Source organism: Coloeus monedula (assembly GCF_965178545.1).
Source record: "Coloeus monedula genome assembly, chromosome: 5".
Lineage (NCBI taxonomy): Eukaryota > Metazoa > Chordata > Aves > Passeriformes > Corvidae > Coloeus > Coloeus monedula.
The window spans coordinates 32,370,901-32,390,707 of record NC_138785.1 but is presented as its reverse complement, the minus strand read 5'-3'; the positions used below and the strand labels follow the sequence as shown (position 1 = coordinate 32,390,707).

General features: G+C 36.9%; 1 protein-coding gene across 1 annotated transcript in view; it reads right to left on the bottom strand.

The window, feature by feature from the left end:
- Window positions 1–19,807, bottom strand: part of TBCK (TBC1 domain containing kinase) — a gene marked incomplete at its 3' end in the record, with an annotated part of 94,162 nt that overhangs the window by 13,394 nt on the left and 60,961 nt on the right. Inside the window, exons 23-24 of the mRNA XM_082281761.1 lie at window positions 16,365–16,540; window positions 3,047–3,222 (exon numbers count right to left, since the gene is read on the bottom strand). Of these exons, the coding sequence (XP_082137887.1) occupies window positions 3,047–3,222; window positions 16,365–16,540 (352 nt within the window). The remainder of the gene's footprint in view (window positions 1–3,046; window positions 3,223–16,364; window positions 16,541–19,807) is intronic.

The following is a 19,807-nucleotide window of genomic DNA, read 5'->3' as shown; positions in this document are numbered from 1 at the left end:
CATTACAAAGCAATCCCTCAGCTTTTATGTGGGTCCTATTATGAAATATGAAGCATGTTTGATACTTGTTGGAAATCCTCTCATGCTTTTCTCAAAGCACTCAGAAAACAAAGTAAAAGTGAAGTTTAGCATGACAGGCATATATGGTGAAAAAGACTAAAACCAAAATATACTAAATGATATTTTTGAAACACCTCACAGTGGTCTGTCACATTTTAAAATACACACCACAGAAACATACAGACAGTCTGATCCTATCCTAGTTTGTTGAAATTTTGTGACAAATACAAAGCCTGTTTCCTTATTGCAAGAATGAACAGGACATTGAACGTGGTATTCTTATGGTGTCCTGAGTATATTCACAACTCCTGACACTTTAACAGCTCTCTGCATACCAGGTATATTCTTCTGCAACTGACATACAAACCAATACACTCAAGGGCAATTTTACTACCTACCAGGCTGCCTTTTTATTTATACTTCCTACCTCTTAATACTAGATGGAAGCTAGGATTTCAGTGCACCCCTTATTTAAAAGACAGGACATAAACTTCAAACATACTAAAACATCATCAGAAGTGACTACAGTGCACTATTGAAGCTAATGGAGATTTCCGCTCTCCACGATGGCTCCTCATTCAAGAGACAGAAATAAAAAGTGTGATTAAGAAATTCATACTACAAGAAACAGCCTCATAAACCCACTTAATTCACAGAAGTCAAACAATTTTGAAATAATTGAAATTTTGAATCTAGTCTGCTAGAGTAGAATAGGATCAATATAACAGTAGAGTAGAACCCATTATCAAGGTAGTAGAAAAGCTATAGAAACATTAAAGCAAACACTTTGCCTTTCATCCTGATTACAGGATGATTAATGAATTTATAAATAAATCCATTACCCTACACAGATAATAGCCTTTCAGTGCAATGATTGTAGTCTAGGCATTTTATATTACTTGCCTTCCTCCTGCTCTCTCCTTGGTGATTTCTAGGAAGTAACTTTAGTTAAGACAATGATGCATGTAGAAATAGAAACATAATTTAACTTGGTAGTATCAAAGCTTTCTATGCAGTAACAATAACCTTTCATAGCTTTTACTTCCAGAGACTTCTCTTTTAAATTGGAGTCTGAAAGTATTCTCTCTTGATGAAGAAATTATCTCTCAACAAATAACCTGCATTTTTACTGTTATCTGAATAACAAGGACCTCATTGTCCATAATCTAGATCCAAGAGTAAAGAGAACACTGAAGACCAGAAAATGAGTCAAACTATCCAGACACACGAATATCTACTTAATTAGAATCCTTAACTTATGCATGAAAATAATACATGCAAGTGAAAGAAAAATTACCTTTTTTGTACTCCTTTGGCCATTCTGTTTTATCTACACAGCAGATCACATTAAAGGTTCCAGTTTGGCATACAAGAAAAGAATAATTTCTTGAAAATAACTGCTTTAATTCAGAATATTAGGAAATTCCATTTACTATGTAAACAATAAATTTACCTTTATATAGTAGAAAGAATATTACTTTTTTACATCACCATACTTTGTCATAAACATGGATAAAAAATGAATAGAAAAAAATGTTAGTGGAGGTGCTTCTCTGCATATACAGTTACTTTTAAAGTGGCATTTTAACAAACTAGGTGAAAAAAAAGAGATTTAAACATTATTTAAATTTTTACTACATATTTTAGCCCAAATACTGGCATTGATCCATCATTCACTTCTTGGTCTAGAAACTGCACTCTTCTAATACACATACAATATGGGAAATGTCCTCATGGTGCATTTGTTAGACGCTGGAAGATCTCTTTTCATGGTAAAACTGTCAGGAGCTTGCTGAATCCCCATCATTGGAGACCTTTAAGAACAAGCCAGACATTGGTAAAAGGAACGATTTTCCTTTCTCAAAGTATAAGGTGGACTAAAACTCATAGAATCATGGATTTTTTTAAGGTCAGAAAAGAGTCTAAGATCACCAAGTTCAACCATCAACCCAGCCACCACCATGGCAGTGTAGAGAGTGATAAGGTCCCTACTTGAGTCTCCTTTTCTCCAGGCTAAACTCTGAATCTTCTGTTATTTTTGTACTAAGTATTGTTAGCCCAGTAGGAATTATCACTTCTGACACAGCAAGCTAAGAGTAGACTACAAAAAACCCCCAAACAATCTACATCAGCTTTGCTATTATGAAATGAGCAATGCTTAACAAAAGTGATACAAACCAATAACAAGTATATTCCAAAATACTCAGTACAATGTTTAGAGATACCTCTAATAATGTCTTACCATTATTTATGTTTTTAAATGGATGTTGACCAAGACATGTGCTCCTGGAGGACTACCCCTTCCAAAATGCAAACAATCCCTGTCCTGTAACTACACTACTTCATAAAAAACCAAGTCCAAACAATTAAAAAAATACTCTGCATGCAAAGAACTGTGTACTTGAAAAGGAACACGAGTAAGGTGTAGACAGGGTAGTGACCCTGGTAAAAATATAGCTCCAAAACACCTTTAAGTCTTTTCTGATTATCAGTCACTAGAGGACTTAAGTTAGGGTGGCCACATGGTTGCACTACCTGACATAGCTAAAAGACACTCAATAGGAATCAATTTTCCACTGAGGGCCTGGCAAAGCACATGAGCTATCAAATCTTCTCTATCTCCCTTCCATTTAATTGGAGAGTCTCACACCTTTCCAAAATATTGGTCATATTGAACAGGGAAGGTCTGCTGATAACACCCATTATGAGGAAAAATGGAGCATTAAAGCACTTGTGCTACTGGTACAAAGTGATTTCACTAAACCCACAACTGAATATGGGAAGGCAAAAAACCCCACAACTGTCCTCTTCTCTGCAAACCAGGCCTCTCCATGCAAACCCCCTGGCCTTCAGTTCTTCCATTCCACCTCTACCAGATCCCTCTCTTTCCATTATGTACCATTCCAACATATCAGTCTGCAGACAATGAGGAAGTAATTGTCACAAGCAGGATTTAGCAAGGCCAGCACTCAGATTTGAAGGATACTCTTCGCTGTTACGGATGTCCACCACCAGCAGCTTTGGCTTGGTAGGCTTTGTTTTCTTTACAGGTGTTTTGGAATGACTAGGTCCTGTCAACTCACACAAGTCAATCAGATCTTCTGCTGAAATTCGTGGTGACACCTCTGCCTTCAGGTCATCCAACTTGATGGAGTCCCTAGACTTTAAAAGAAAAAAATTAATATTAGAGGTGAAAGAATTAGAGACATGGAGTTTTTTTAAACTTATTTTTATTTGACAAATGCAACGTGTAACGACCTAGTTAGACAGAAACACATCTTTTTCTTATAACTCTGAACTAGTCAGAGTTAAACTATCCATACAGAAAAGCTCCAGAGCAGTGCCAAATGCTGACAGCTATAGCTCTATCTTCTGTTAGAAGTTGTTAAAATAGAAAAATAGAAAATAGAAAAATTGTTTGACAATCTGTGCAAATGATTTCAGTTTGTGATTTGTTAATGAATTACTCACTGTGGCTGAGGGGCTCACAACATCCATAGAACATTTCTTAGCATGAGAAATAAAGTAAATTGGCTGGAAAACACTCTCTGGAAAGAGAAACTGAAAGGTCTCATGACTGGAGCAGAAAAGATGGTTAGCAACTGGCAACTTGCCACAGAAACTGCAGGGATGTCTCCGAAAGATACAGAGCTACCTGTTATTACCCCAGCCCAAAGACTAGGCACAAATCAGGACACCAGAAATATAAGATTTATATTATGTATAGAAATATACTATTTCTGTTTTCTAATCTGGAAAATTTGTCCTTAGTTTTGTGGGATGCGAAAATTTATAGATATATGAATATATATCAAATCAAGAAATATATTTTGGGGAATGCAACAGATTACGACACAGGACACACCACATCCCTGGTAGCACTCAAGCAACTAGCATGATAATACCTGAAATTATTTTTCATAAGAGAACATTCATTGTGAATTATCTCAGAAATATTCACAAATAGTAGAATTTCTACACTCCAGATTCTTAGAGTATCACAGTAACAATTTTTCTGTTTCTAAAAAATATTCCACTTCTGTTATCTTGTTTTAGATTGCAGTAATCACACCAATACATTATTTGCTTATAGCCCCAGGATTCAAGGGAACAGGAGTAGCACTCTGAAGAAAATGGAGGCATTACTAACTAGTGTTAGTCTAACTGACTCTTGTTAGCCTAGCTTTTGTTTTGGTTTTTAACCATACTAGTTCCTCGTTTAATCTGAGGACTATTCCAAATTTAGGGAATATGCTAAACAAAACAGAGAGACATAACTTTTTTTTTTGAGTTATGCCCCAGAAAAGGCTTCTTAAGACTTCCAGCACTTAGAAATACCTATGCTGTAAAGCAAGTTATCCAAAAGCCTTCAAAATTACAAACAAAATCAGTAATTCTACTTCAGGGAATATTACCTCACCGAACTGCCTTTTCATTTTATATAATAATATTCAAAAAGTAGTTACAAATTGCTAGTCTCAACACATCATTTCCTTCCAAGTTCAGAAAAATAGTCAAGACACTTCATAATCAGAAAAATGCATAATTTATGGATAATGTATTATTTATTTCAACAGAATAGTCAATACTCAAGAGAGACCTCTTTCCATAAAAAAACCAGCGTGACAGGGCACAGCCAACTCCCAGCTGAATAACTGAATTTTCCCAGGAATCATCCAAGGAAATGAACTGTATTAAAGGGGAGAAGGAAGAAAAAAGTCAAACTCTTCTCACAAACTTCAGAACTTGCCAAACTAATTCAGCAGTCCCATTTGCAAGACCCAAGAAAGGCAGTAATGCAGAAAAAATACTGATTACATAAATACACACTTGGCTGACACAGCTTAATTTGCCTGATGACAAACTGGCAGACACCACTACACTCTCCTCAGACATCAGCTTCTGTCTCAGGAGCATGTTTAAGGAGCAACACCAAGGAGGGAAGGGAGGCAAGTCTGCTGCAAAGAGTTCAGTCCTTGAAGCAGGTTCACATGATTACCAGTAACAATAAACACTTGGGTAGCAAAGTCACTGAACCTGGCTGAGATGACCTGAATTAAGTCTTCTGGAGAAACTTTTACATTATGTTGGACTCTAATTATAAAACCACTTCCTACTTTTATTTGTGCAACTCTTGTCCATTCAGTTGATGGGATGAATGCCTCAGGGAAGAATGAAACCTTAAGAAGAAAGCATGAAGTCTACAGAGGAAAACAAACCAACCAAAATTCACTTAATCAGATACAAAAACATTTGCTCTTTATCTAAAAGTATAAAGCCATACAAAGTGTTTTACAGGTACACACTATCTGTCCTGCTAATAGGTTTTAATAACCAGGACAAGCATTCTTTCTCTTTAACTGGATTGAAAATAAGGAGAAACACATTCAGCTGTGAATTTTACAACCATCTTTGCCATGACCTACTACATCCAGACCTGCCTTAATGATAGATTCAGAGATATGACATCTCTATATAGGCTTTGAACAAAACTGAAGCTTCTCAACAGACTTGCTGGAAATAGAATTGCTGAATCAATTATTTCTCTAACAACTATTTTATCATACTAATTTATTTCCTTGAAATTGCAAAGTGAAATACATGCATGCACTTGTAATATCTTTGTTAATTACATTAAAAAAATTCCTATATCTGCTGTATTTGGTAACAACTATATTTCATCTCAGGCATTTCCTCACAGGAATTTTCTAATGAACTGTCAGTCAGCAAAAGCTAAGGATGGCTAACATCAAGCTGTCAATTCTTTTACCCTGTCCTCACACCTCCTCTGCATAACCACCATCCTGAGACACATACTTGGAAACTGCAAGAAACTACTACAGAAACTGGACTTGAGTTTAATCAGCTCTTCAGGCTGTCACAGCCACTGAACACACAAATCTTGCAGATTCTTCTGAACCTTTAACACATTTCCTACTCCTCAACAACAACAGTGCTCCAGCTGTAGTCTATCACTTCAGTGCCTACTCCCTTTGCCTCAGCATGGACAAATAAGAAGAGATGTACAAGACGCAGACTGACATTTCAGACAGGAGTCTTCACATTTTTCAGGACTATTTGCTTCAATTCCCTGTTTAGGCTTTACTATGTCATTGCGGGCATTGCTTTCCAGCTGTGAAGAACCAGAAAGAAAAGCAGGTGAAGGAAGGAAGATGGTCCACTTTAAACCAAATCCTTTAAGTTAGGTTAGCTGCACTCAGAAAAAGTTTATGGCACTGACAGTGTCTTAGTAATGATTTACAAATATCCAACAAAATGTGAACAGGCCGTAGCATGTAAATGAGGTTTTGATTTCAGCTACATTAAGTTGCAGGTAGGCACATCTCAGGACAGCTACTTACAACATCTTGTTGAATTTATCATTTGTAATTTTTTTTTGTTTTAAACAATGAAGGGAGCATAATGATTCTCTCACAAACCAAAATTCCCATGATAGTAATACTCTATAGGGAGTACAAACAGGACAAATAAAAAAGAAAAACCAGGATAACCACTGGGAAAAGCTTAAAAAACCTTAAAAGCTTTTCACATATATAAAATGCTTGTTTCTTCCTTTCAGTTCTCTTCCTGCTGGGATCTATTTACTCTTTTCCAAGGCAGACATGGCACATACTTCCTAAAAAAACCTCCACTCTTTCTTAAAAAAGGCAAAAGCTCTACTTAAAGCACAGTACCAGAAGGTAGTTAAAAGTCCAGTTACAAACTTGTGTTTTAGAGATTGTGTAAGAAACTGTATACTGACAACAATACTGAAATTGAGTACTGCTCATATACAGAGCATACCCATATACTTGCTGTCATTACTTAGGAAACATTAAAATTATCAGAAAGACACTCCCATTTTCACACATCCATGTACACACAAGTCTACGTGTGCTAAGATACTGAGCTTACTACTTAAGTCGCTTTATCTGTTTTCCTGCAAAGAGAAACTTATTTTAGCATATTCTAACTACAAACATGAATCTTGCTTTAGACTATTCAGCTATAAGAAACTGTTTGTCAGGGAAGACTGCTTAATCAGCAGGATGGCAATAGCAAGAAGAGTACTTAAGCTGAAGTCTGAGGTCTCCTTGCTGCCCAGAAGTTTCTCTGACAACACCCTACATTCTTTACTTTCAAAGTACTTATTCTTCTCACCCCATTAATTTTCAAATAGGCCTGAGATTTGCTAATCCATATGCACTTACTACTCTTAATAAGAAGAAATAGGCATTGAGAATTTAATTTTTTTTAAAATATTAGCAATTAAAGCTGCTTAACCATTCTCAATTTGGAAGTCGAGTTTCAGAAAGATTAAAGCACTCCAGAACATGAGACTGGTACAATCACAGCTCTTCTCTCTTTTCCCACTAGCCTGTAATCTCTTACAGGCATTTCATCATGGCTTTTAAATGAAGATACACACTTCTTTTTTTGAGAAAATAGCCAAGTATCTTTAGTTCTGCTGGACCTGAATTTAACAGTCCCATCTGATAAACACAGAAGCTATAAAGGAATTTTCTATCCATGGAAAGGATAGCTTTATCTGAGTAGATGCAGGCTTTCTCCCCTTTGTCTTTGAAGCTGGCAAAACTTAGTGCAGCTTATTTAATATACTAGGAACTTCAGCCTGTATAATTAAAAGTATCAGTTTATACTTTAATTTAATTATACTTCAGTCAGCATAATTAGAATCTGGGGTGCAAGTAAAATACTCTATTCAAAATATCAAGGTCCTTCATGGAGAAACATGTTTTCTGAAAGATGTCATTCCATAATTTTTGAATATATTTCTGAAATCAGTGTACATTCATGTACATAGAATAAAACTACAAAAACATATTTTAAAAAGCTTATAAAATAATGGTTTAAGCCCTCCAGTCGCCATCCCCACTATTTTTTATGACAATTACTAGCAAAGGGTCATACTAAAAGGCTTCAGTGTTTTTTGATGTTCAATTGCAACTGCTTATAAAGGAGGAACAGCCAAAATCCCAGATTTTAGGAACTCTTTCCTACAATTTTTCAACACTTGAGAGCCAGTGTTCTCTATGCAACCTCTCTAGCAAACTGATTCTTACACTTCAGATTCAGTCCTCTGTAGCCATCATATGCTGCTTCTCAGATTACCTAGTCAAGACACTGGTGTTTACCTTCTCTATGCTCCCTCTCCCTCATTTTGTTTTGCAAGCTGTACTCTTTCACCTCCTCCACCATCCTGGCTCCCCCACAAAGCTCCCTGCTCCAGAACTCACACCTTGGGAAGCGCAAACAGCAACTTCCAGCCAACTGTCAATCATAAACATCCTCCAAATGTCTGCACACAACTCTGTAGGCAGTCTACAAAAAACGTCAGTGAGTTCTGCTTGCCAAACCAGCTCATTATTAAGGAAACCTCTCTAAATGGAATAACATAATTGAGTGAATAAACTGAGTCAGCAGGGCTAAAAGTCAAGATATTCCCCTGCATGCAGCAGGGCAGACATGCTGCAAACTCTCAGTTATTGCCCCTGGCATGATAAAAAAGGTAAAAGCTGCTCACCACTGCATGGAACCATTTCAAAACACAAAGCTGAGACATTATCCAGTCGTGCCTGAGAATACTCACAGGATACCTTAATGTGCAATAAAACTTGAAGTAAAAGCAGGAGCAAGAATGATCTTGCCAGCCTTGAACACTTTCCATCAGTGCCTCTTTTTTCCCCTCTTGATAGATGTTCTGTTCTTGAAAAGAAACTGCATTCCTTTGATTTGAGAAAAATTATTAGAGAATCTTTAGGAAACAGTCAGAGATTCCCTTGTCTTGTTTAAAAACAAAACCAACCAGAATTTAGTATCACATCTCAATGCAAACTGCAACTGTTACAGGAATTTTCTTCATAATGTGATCATGTATGGTCAGAGACCTTGGATTTAGACAGTCTACCTTTTTTCATCTGTAGTTGCTATTTATTCACATTCCTGTTTTCTGAACTGGCATTAACAGTGGCAGCTCTAGGACATTTTCAGTTATTTACCACTCTGAAGCCTGTCAAAACATACTGTTCAGGCTCTTCCTTAACCGGTGATTATTAAGATGAGTGCTGAATTTGAGTAACTGACAAGAAGTTTGAGAATATGGTCAGCCAGACAGTTACCCTGGAAGCTGAATGTGCTTTTCACATAAATCTCTTTGGATTTCTGCACCATTCCACCCATTTTAGAGACCTGGGCCCAAGCTTTGTTGAGCTATATGAAACTCATAATCAACATTTACTCCCATCAGCCTAAAATGTATTCATTCACATTTGCAGGATGGGCTCCATGACTAAATTTTGGTGCAGGCTCAACTTTGGAACCAGTATGGATTCTTTCTTCTAGTTATGCTGTCACACACATTTGATAATCAGATTTTCCACTCCTAATAATGTCAGATGAGAAAATATATATACATAGCTGTAACACTTTTACTAATAGATTAAGATGGTGTTGACACAATGACACAGGCCACCAGACAATTTCTATGAGGCTATGAACTGCAAGAAGACAGTGACAGCATCAGGCAAGAGAGCTGCATCCAGAAAGTCTTTTCTATCCTCCAACTGCACTTCCTAATAAAGTTAGATCATAATGACACTGCATCCTGACTCAACTGAGAAAACATACAGCACCTAGCCTGGCCTGAGGTGCACTAAGAAAGGAATGTGAGGAATCCTAAATTCAAGACTAGCCTAAGGCAGGCTCCTATAGAGCCATATGTTGAGAAGAAGAATAGGGTAGGACAGAAGACTGAGGAGTAGAGGGAAAAGGCACCTTAGGCTGACATAACACACCCCCTCCCTATGTCATGGAAACTCTTAATGGCACAGTTACACAGCACTGTGCTCTAAGACCTAACTTTCACAGCAGCAGTATATGGCACACACACAGGAGTTGCTGCAAGCTGGAATTAGAGTTGCTGTGACTGGTAGGTAGCTACAGCTATGCACCTGAGCATGTTCGTGTGTGAGACAATCACTAAGATCCTCCAAAATTTACAAAATGTCTCCCAAACTCCATTGCTTCTAATGCTACAAGCACACACAAAAGATGTAACACCAAGTGGATAATTCCTCTCTGCAGTATCTAATTGTGCTCATCAGAAGCTGAATGAAACATTACGCTATTTAAATCCGTGCTGGTCCTAAAGTGTATTGTAGCACAGTCAGTGGGTTATTTTGACTGTTACTTCTCTTGTAAAGTAAATTCACATAAACACTGCACTGCTCTTTCATTTTCCGTTTTTTAGGCGCAGGCCACTATTTTTTAAAATAAAATATGGATTACTTAACAAGGTATGAAATAAAATTTTCACTCAGGAAACTTTAGTTTGGCTTTGGTTGCCAAAAAGACTTATTTCCACTGTAGACCTCCCTCTCAAAGATGAAATGAGTCAGTCATAAAATACATGAAAACAAACAAAATAACAATTGTGTCTTCAGTTAGCCAGCCAGACTGCAAATCAGGACCACCAGAGCCTGAAAAATTACTCAAACATGGAGGTGTGTAATTATTTACTAGTATTTTCCATGCATTGGAAGTGCCACCATTCTGCATTTCAATATTCTGATAATTTTCTTTGGCAAGGACAGACATCAGGCCATGCTACCACAGGCATTACAGACAATGTCTTCTCACAGGATACACTCCACAGGGGCTAAGACTGGACATAGAAAGGAAAAACAGAGTTACCTTAAGTCCAAACTATATAATAGCTGCAGCAAACTTGAGTGCACTATTCTGCTCTGTTTACTACTTTATTGTGGATCCAACCTCTGTCTTGTTAACAGCTCATTCATCAATAAGTTCCACACATCAAAGAGTGGTGAAGATAGCTGCCATATTCCTTATAGTTCCGCACAGTGCCTACTACTTATGATTTTTAAAGTAAATTTCTTTCTCCAATAGTATGACAAAACTGGAAAAAAACCAAAGAGGAAGAAAAAAGGAACTCCTAATATTTAATTGATCAAAGGCTATCAAACCTAGAATCTGATTTTAAAACAATTTCCAAATTGGGAAAAAAAAAATTTAAAATAACATTCCTACAAGATGCAGAGAGAGAGAACTGGCTAGATTTTTAAAAATAATTAATTTTACTGGCACAATTACCCTTTCCCCCTCTGCACATTTGTTAATCAGTCATGGAATCCCAATTGTGGAAGGTCTAAAAGGTCAAATACACCCATCTTTCAACTTCAAAGTGGGTATAATTGCCAAGGCTTGTGAGGAAGGACTAGTGGACAATCAGTGAATCCAGAACCTGAGCCTAAGGCTGCAGCAGAGAGTGCTCTGCCTGCTCCAAATACCCCATTTACATTCAAAGCAGATAAACACATCCTAGGGAGACCTGAAAACCAAGTCTGTGCAAAACAAGCTTACAGTCCTAAAACACGACCTAGAGTGTCTCACAAACTATTTCTGTCTCATATAAATAATATTTAGATCATTACAAACATACTCCTTTAATTCTGTCTCAACTAAGCAGTACATTGGTTTCAATGAGTTTACATTCAATTAAAATAACTGCAATTTGTATCACAACTTAAAAAAAACAGCCACAGCATTCATTAGAGACTAACATTTAGCATCAGTTATTTCCTGAGCCTTATACTTTGTATTTTATCCACTCTGGCAATTGATTTAATGTCTCATCTTCTACCAGAAAAAGTCCCAAAACTATAGAAAATACATAGAGATTTTTAAGACCACTCAGAGTGAAAAAAGTGCTAAATAAGGCTTCCTTCAGGTAACTTAATCTGCAGAACCAAAGTACTGGAAGCAGAAGCTTCCCTACACTCCCCACTTCCTGGTAGCTGGCTGCCTGGCTTATAAGTACCGAAAGAATTTTAAAAAGCTAACCAATAAACAGAGAAAGATGTTAAGTTTGCAACAATTCCTAAAATACTTGCCAGAATGTGATGGGCTTATGACATGCCTAATTAAACAGGGACTTGTTTATTCACTCACAAGAGAGGGACATAAAAAGCGCATTTTAATCAACTCATCTAAAAAATGACAAATAACCCCAACTTCTTACTCAAGTTGTTGGCAACTGGTTGACAACCAGAAAAACAGAAGCATCAAAGGCAAATCCGAAATACATTAGAAGCATTAACTGGGATCCTGATCAGTTAATGCTTTGCACAATTTGAACTAAAGACAAATTTGAGTAACAGCTTTCTGTTGAGTGTAAGAACAATGGAAGAGGAAAACAAAATCAAGTTCCATACAAAAACAGAAGACCAAAGAAACCTGAAATGGTTCAAGGCAGTCAGAAGACCCTTTAGGCAGAATATAAGTAACAGCCATTATGAACAGCATGAACATCATACAGATATTTCTTAGCTTGTACACTGAAACAGAAGTGTTGGTATACACTACTGACCATGTTTCTTTTTGAAGAATAAATGGATTTACACATCAGTTATTTAATGGCTTAACATAAACCTAGCTAATACATTTCATATGGACAAATACTTCCTAGGTGCACACAGGAACTCAGAAGCCAGTGCTGCTATATAACAAATAGGCCTGAATTCCCATCTGTAGGAAGTCTATCACACAAGCTCTCCTTAATTACTGGCAAAGGAAAGTTATTATTGGGAAACTTTGCTCATACTACTTCTGATAAAACCATGTTTTTCATATTTGTGTTGTTCAAGCCATTAAGACATCTTGCTGCTTAGGTATTTCTACTGCTTCATCAAAAACTAAAAGCTGAACCGGACAGTTGGCATTTAAATTAGTGCAAGGATCAATAATCATCTGGTAAACATTTCTCCAGTTGAATGCTTTCATTCCTCAACATCTGTCAGGAACTCCCACCCTTGAAAAGAGAACTGTGAGTAGAAGAACAAGGCAAAGCTGCAACTGTATCAGTCTCTACATTTCTGTGAGTTCACAGGAGCAGATAGAGAAGCTGCAACATTTTCTCCTTTTTATTTAGAATTATGGAAGTAGCTGGAGAGAGTGTATGTCTACCATATCTATAATAATGGAGACACAAATATAGCAGACAATTTTTATATTACAGTGTTATTTGTCTCTGTGACTCCTGGACATTCAGGAAAAATACTTTGGGAGTTTCCAGGGTATGAAAGTAAGTTTCAGGAAGAGTAAGAACAAAAAAAAAATCATCCATGTACTGGTAAAGAAAAGTTACAGACACAAGACTGAGTAGATTGTAGTGTAAATGAAGTAGTGAATTTAAAGGTTTTCTTCTGTTGTCATTTTTGACATTTTATCTTTCTCAAATAAACATGCGAACTCACTTAAGATGCACATTCATTTTCTCTGAAACTATTTCCTCCTTGAGATTTTATCTCAGTAGAAATATGCTTTCTAGCTGAAAGAGTAAAAGATTAAGCAACACACATGTCCAGGAGGAAAAAAGAGTGCACCCAAGACTATTTATGAAGTTGCAAATAGATGTCACTAAAATAAAAACTAAGCAATGCTACTGATAAAAAAGAGTCAAAACAGTTTTGTTTTACTGACTGCTGGTTTAGGGAGAAAAATGCACACCCAGAGGGGAAATACTTCTCCTGTTATTATTAACCAAAGTACAGTAACATGCAGATACACACAAATACTTGAGTAGCCAATAAAAAGCACTTAAGAAACAAACTGAAGCAGCGTAAAAAGAAAACACATATATAGAGGTAAGAGACAGCTGGTGTTTACAATTAAAAATACTAAACATTTAATGTTTCAAGAAGTCATAAATTACCTTCAGAAGCAATCCCATAACTTTCTTCACAAAGGAATTGTTTCATACCCTACCCACTTTAAAATACAGAGGTGACCCACAAATATAAAACTGGAGATAGAAATGTAGTGCAAAGTACTCGTCCAAAGAATGACCAACTAAATAGGTAAGGAAACAGCAAAGTTATTTTTTAACAGCTAAACTGAAGAGCAAGGACACAATGGTGTTTTAGAAAATCCATTTGAAGAGTACTGTGTGTACTAAAGATTGAACTCAGATTTCACTGCTTTCAAGTAGACAAAAAGTTTCCCCATGGCAGCAAACACCAGTAGAGGGCATGTCTGAAGAAAGAGATAGATACTTCGAGGATTAAGGTTAAAAATACCCTCAAACAAACACAAACCACACCACCTTTGTGTGTAAATAGTGTATTTCACCAATAATTTCAATTTTTTTTTTAATCCATATTGCTCTAATCCCTGAGAAGTGTCATTTTATGGAGACAAACATCCAAAAGTGCACAACTGGTCACAAGTGAGATGTAGCTCATTATGGACTCATGTTACATGGGACTTTCCAAGTCCAAACTACGGTCCCTGACTGAATCATAACATACTTGACTGATATCTAGCTGTCTCAAAATCTGACACACAAAAATACAGCACATGAAAGCAAACAACACATTTGCAGACTATAATTTTAGATATGAATAGTCTTTATTTTGTCCATGAGATTAGTTTCCTCTTTGCTCACACATTTCTGTATAGATCCCAGAATCTATACAGCTCTCTTTCATATGATGAGCTAAAAACCAAAATACAGCAGTAAGCAAAAGATCCAATATACTTGTGCTTCAAAAGATATTAAGCTGTGCTTCAGCTGCACTGCAGTAAATGAAGAGGTCTTTCCTGTTAGGTAGACAGAACCAGAAATGAAAGAGAAGGCAACAGAAGTTCTAGCATTTATTTCTCTCCTCTTTAACATACCAAAAACATTTGCTTAGTTTCTTGGAAACTGTGGGACGGATGAGCCTAATTACTGACACTATAAACAAACACAACTTCTGGTATGCAAATAAAAACACTATCAGGAAAAAAACATCCAAAATATTTCTCAGGAAATGGAAGAATACTGAAAGAACCTTGCTCGATCTGAAATAAGGATTTTTATCTCTGTTACAAATACAAATATTTTTGTTATTTATTAGTTCAGTAGACTAGTGCTGCTTTCCCCCATCTCCCTCTTTGCTACAACCAAGTGCTTTGACTCTTGCTTGTACACATAAAGGCACAAGCAAATGCCTGGGAATCAGAAGACTTGGCTTTTTATTCTTTTGTCATAACATTCAGAAAAGCTAGCACATACACAAAATAATTTTCACTGTTAGCACTGTCAGGCATCTGACCAGACTGAATACTTTCCTTGAAAGTTTTCTTGACCTGACGGATCAAAGTCCTGGGCAACCCCATCTGAATTCAGTGTCATGTGTGTTTTCTACAGGAATTTGTACCAGATGACCTATCTGAATTACTCTTTGAAAGTGCAGCCCTTGGCTCCTTCAGAAAGCCTCTCTATATATCTCTCCAGCAGCACAGCAGCAGTTATGATGGCTACAATTCCTGGATGACAACAACCAGTATTCCCCTGTAATTTCATTTTTCTTCCCCCTTGCCTTTCTACATCTACCTATTGTTCCTTAAATCCTGTAAGGTCTTTGAAGTTTCCTTTTGTTCTTCATTTCATGTCTGCACTTGCAGTCCTGGATTTCTAGCTAAGGCTTCCAGAAATTAAAACAGAAATAAAATAAAAACTAAAATAAAAAACTAGAAAATGACTGAATATCAAGCTCCAGTTTAAGGACTAAAAAGTAAAGAGTCATTTGCGTGACAACAACTCCTCTTAGTTTCCTAGTAATTAGGAAAAACAAATGGAAAGACTAAAACCTAACAAAATTTGCCAAACAGATATAGCAGGTCTATATATACTTCCCCTATTATTGGAATGTGCTCATGAAAGAAATGATTGTAGGAGAAGGTGGAAGGAAAAAAAACCCAACAAAATAAAATTTAATTTTTAAGAGACTAACTAGATTTATACTACTGAGAGGAAGGAAAGGAATAATTTTAAATCACCAGTCTTCAGACAGTGCATCAGACAAGAGAAACAACCATTAGATTCTACTAGAGAGATAGAAGAAAAATCTTTTTAGTAAACTGAGTATCTATTTAATGTAGATATTCTCTTAGTTATTAGTTACTTCTTGCCAAGATAAACACAGGCATAACTCACCTACTAAACTCTCAGAATAACTTGTGGCGTATCCTTTACCTCATATGCCAAGACAGAAAAAGCAGCCAGAGCTGCCTGCATCACTTTCCAATTCCCTATTTCTCACTGGCAAACTGTTCTTTTTACTGCTTTTCTCCTACGATAAAGCCTGTTAGTAGTTCTGCAGGTGACCTGTGGACATTAGTTTGTTGTAGCAGCAGGACTGAAGGAGCAGGAGTTGGGAGAGACAGGAGAAACACACAATCTGAACAATTCTCCCTGCTCCAGTTCCCAGGTTACTTACTAGGTCACTTCGAGGAGCTTCCTGGTAGTCTGCTGAGAAGCAGGACATGGAGCCTCTGGCGCCGTTGCTCTCAGGGGCTGGCCGCGGAGGCTGCGCATACTGCCTGTAGGTGGCACTCTTAGGAGTCCAGCGGAACAGGTTGATTGACTCGCGAACACAACGCTCAATATCGATCTCTGCAAGGGATTTAAAGGAGAAACAAGGAATGCAAGAGTGAAATATCAGTAAAGGCAAGTAACCCAGCTATGACATTGCTAAATATACACATATCCATCTATACCTTTGTCTGTCTCTCTGTGCCTTGCTCAAAGGAAATGTAGATTTCAATAACACGTTCCCATTCAAAAAGAAAAGCACTCAATTTTTTTATTAAAAGCTAGTAAAGACATTTTAAGAGCTAATTTTATCCCCAGTTATATAGTGAAATCTGTTTAAGGGAAGTGTATCAGAACTTTAATCAATGCAAAGTCAGGACAGTAATTGAAGTCTAGTCATTGTAAGGCATCTTTAAGTCTTCACAAGTCAGACTACTGACTGTTCAATATAAGTTCATTGTAAGTAGATTTTCATACAGTGTACAGACATCAGGATTTTTTGGATCATCTGAGTGTCTTATTTGTCAGTTAAATCCTACTAAGAGCCAGAACCAAAAGCTGTCAGCTACTGAATTTCGAATGGCCTGCCATTTTGACAAAGCCACATGCTATCTGTTTGCTGGAAAACAGGAGTTTTCAACATTAATTTGTGCTTGATGGAAAACATAATGGATTGTTTTAGAGATTTTAGAGAATTTTTTAAACAAACAAACAAACAAACATTACAGTCCAAAACCCAACCAGTCATCCCAATGAAACATCCTGGCTGAAAGAGTGAAGTGCCATAGTGATATGTTACTCAGCTTGTAAGGAAAGCTGACACGTATCACATGGGAAGCATCCTAAAATAAGATGTGGTCAATTAAAAAGTACGAAACTACAATGAAATACATATGTAAAAGGAAAAAAGTGAACTACCAAAGGTGTATTTTTCACAACACTAAGCATCCTGCATCTATCTTCTAACAAGATATAACATAAAAGCCATTTACTCTTTTATCACTATAAAAGGACTGGTTAACTTTGCACATCCTGTATCTGGTCTCAAGAAGAGAAAAATGATCCTAACTTGCATTTTAAGACAAAACTGGTATAGTGCGACAGACAAACAGCAGGGATATCATCACTTCTTGTGTCTGTCCCAAGATCTTGTATGATTCATTACAACAGTCACAATTTCGATTAAAGCATCAGCTTCTATGAAGAAAACAGAGGCATTGTAGCCAGGCTTTATTTGTATATCTCAAACACATTTGATGCACTGCCACCAATCACTCATTGCCATCAGCAGATTTGATGCCTTGCCATCAATCTGGGAGCTACTTCAGAAACCTCAGTCATTAGCAGGGTGGTGAGCAGAAGCTGAAATTGAAGCTTGGGGCAGAATAATCTAGTTGGATGAGACTGACTTTGTTTAAAATCTGAAAGATGTGATCTATTACTCTCCCATTCAAAAAGCTGTCCATATTCAGGTAGGATACAATCTGCAGCAGATGCCTTAATTCCGTTGATGACAGCATGCTTACGTGCTATTTTGCTTCTAAAAGTCTGAAAAGTCTGAGAGTAAAGCTGTGGCTTACCCAGTTTTAATTCTAGCTCTAAAAACCTTTCTGTGGATGTGTGAAAGTAAACCACAATTCTTCTTGACAGTATTAGGTTCCCTAGCTACTTGGGATAATAGATGCCAAAGATAAATGGAGTATGTGATGTCTCAACAGTAGCTAACAATTTTTCATTTTGACTATACTGTAATAGAAGGCTGTTATTTAGCATCATTCCCAAAGAAAATCCACACAACTGGAGAATTTTACACAATTTCTAAATTCAGGTAAAGAGAGAAGATGCCTTTAACTGGTTATTATTCCTAAAGCTCCAAAAACACCCTAAAGCACTATCATTACAGTAGCACTTTTTTCTACATTTCTGAAAACTCATTGTCTTTATAAATTTCAGTTCAAGACTGTAGTGTATTTATAGCAGGGCTGTGGTTTCTTTTTTTGTTTTGTTTTTGTTTTTCTTTTGTAAAGAGACTGCTGTAATTGAGTTATAAGCCCCATTTCCTGAGATTCTTAGCTAAGGAAACATTAGCAGTACTTCTGTAATAAAGGATATGAATGCAGAATTTAGCCAGCAAAAAAAAAAAAATATCTGAACACCAATAATTAATAGCATGAGAAACATTTGGCTGTGAGAGGGCATAATAGCCTACATATATCTGAAATTGAAAACAGAGAATGGGGGGATGGAATAGGAACTCTGTTTGCAGTAAATCTACAGAAAAGCTAGAAGCAGAAATCGAGACTGACAGTGTTAAACACAGAAAAGGGTCAAAATATTTTTCTTAGAAACAAGCTCTGTAATTCCAAAAGGAATCCATTTTAGAGAAGTGGAAAATAGGCTTGGGCACTGGAACAGGCTTCCCAGGGAAGTGGTAAGAACACCAAAGTTGACAGAGTCCAAGAAGCTTTTGGACAACACTCTCAGGCACATGGTGTGACTCTCGGGGTATCCTGTGCAGGGCCAGGAGCTGGACTCAATGATCCTTGGCCCCTTCCAACTCAGTTTATTTTGTGTGTGTGTGTGTGTAAAAACAAAAACCAGTTCTCACAAATCAGGATGTTAGTAAAAAATGTAGGAGTCTGTTTTTCTGTGATTTTGGAATGCTTGGTTTTTCACTTCCACTAAGCAGCATTTCAGGAGGACAGCAAGCATGGCTGAAAATGAAACTCCACAGATCAAGAGAGAATTAAGCCATCTAAAGCCTAAAACAAATTTACAGTCTGTCAATTAATTGATCTGCTTCTCAATAATGCAAAATAAAAACTACAACAAGGCAATTGGGGTTTCCACAGGTAACAATAAAAAACCCCCACAACCACAAAATGCCCCCCAAACCATGTGCAAACCATAGGCACATGCATGCATGTAATATGAGAACAGTCAACATCTAGCACCCACAAGGGAGACAAGACTATGGGTGGTAAAAGAATTTACTCAAAGAATTTACTCACATTCTTTTTTAAAAAAACAATTACTTTCAGGATATTGGAGTTTAAGACTACATTAAACTGGTATAAATATTTACATAATATTTTTTAGCCACAGTGCATGAACAGGCTCCACACTTGGGCAACCTTCAAGCCTGTCTTCATCATTTGTTTGCAATTTCGGTTTAAGAAAAATCACTTCCCGTCAGTAACTAAAATGCAATGCAATCTTGTGCAGCTTGCTGGATAAGATCTTCTCTCCTCTTTTTGGCTAATAAGTAAGGCTCTGCTGCACTACTTCAATCCCAATTCCTTCCCATGCCCTTTCAAATATATGAAAAATGAGTCAGTCTCTGGTGAA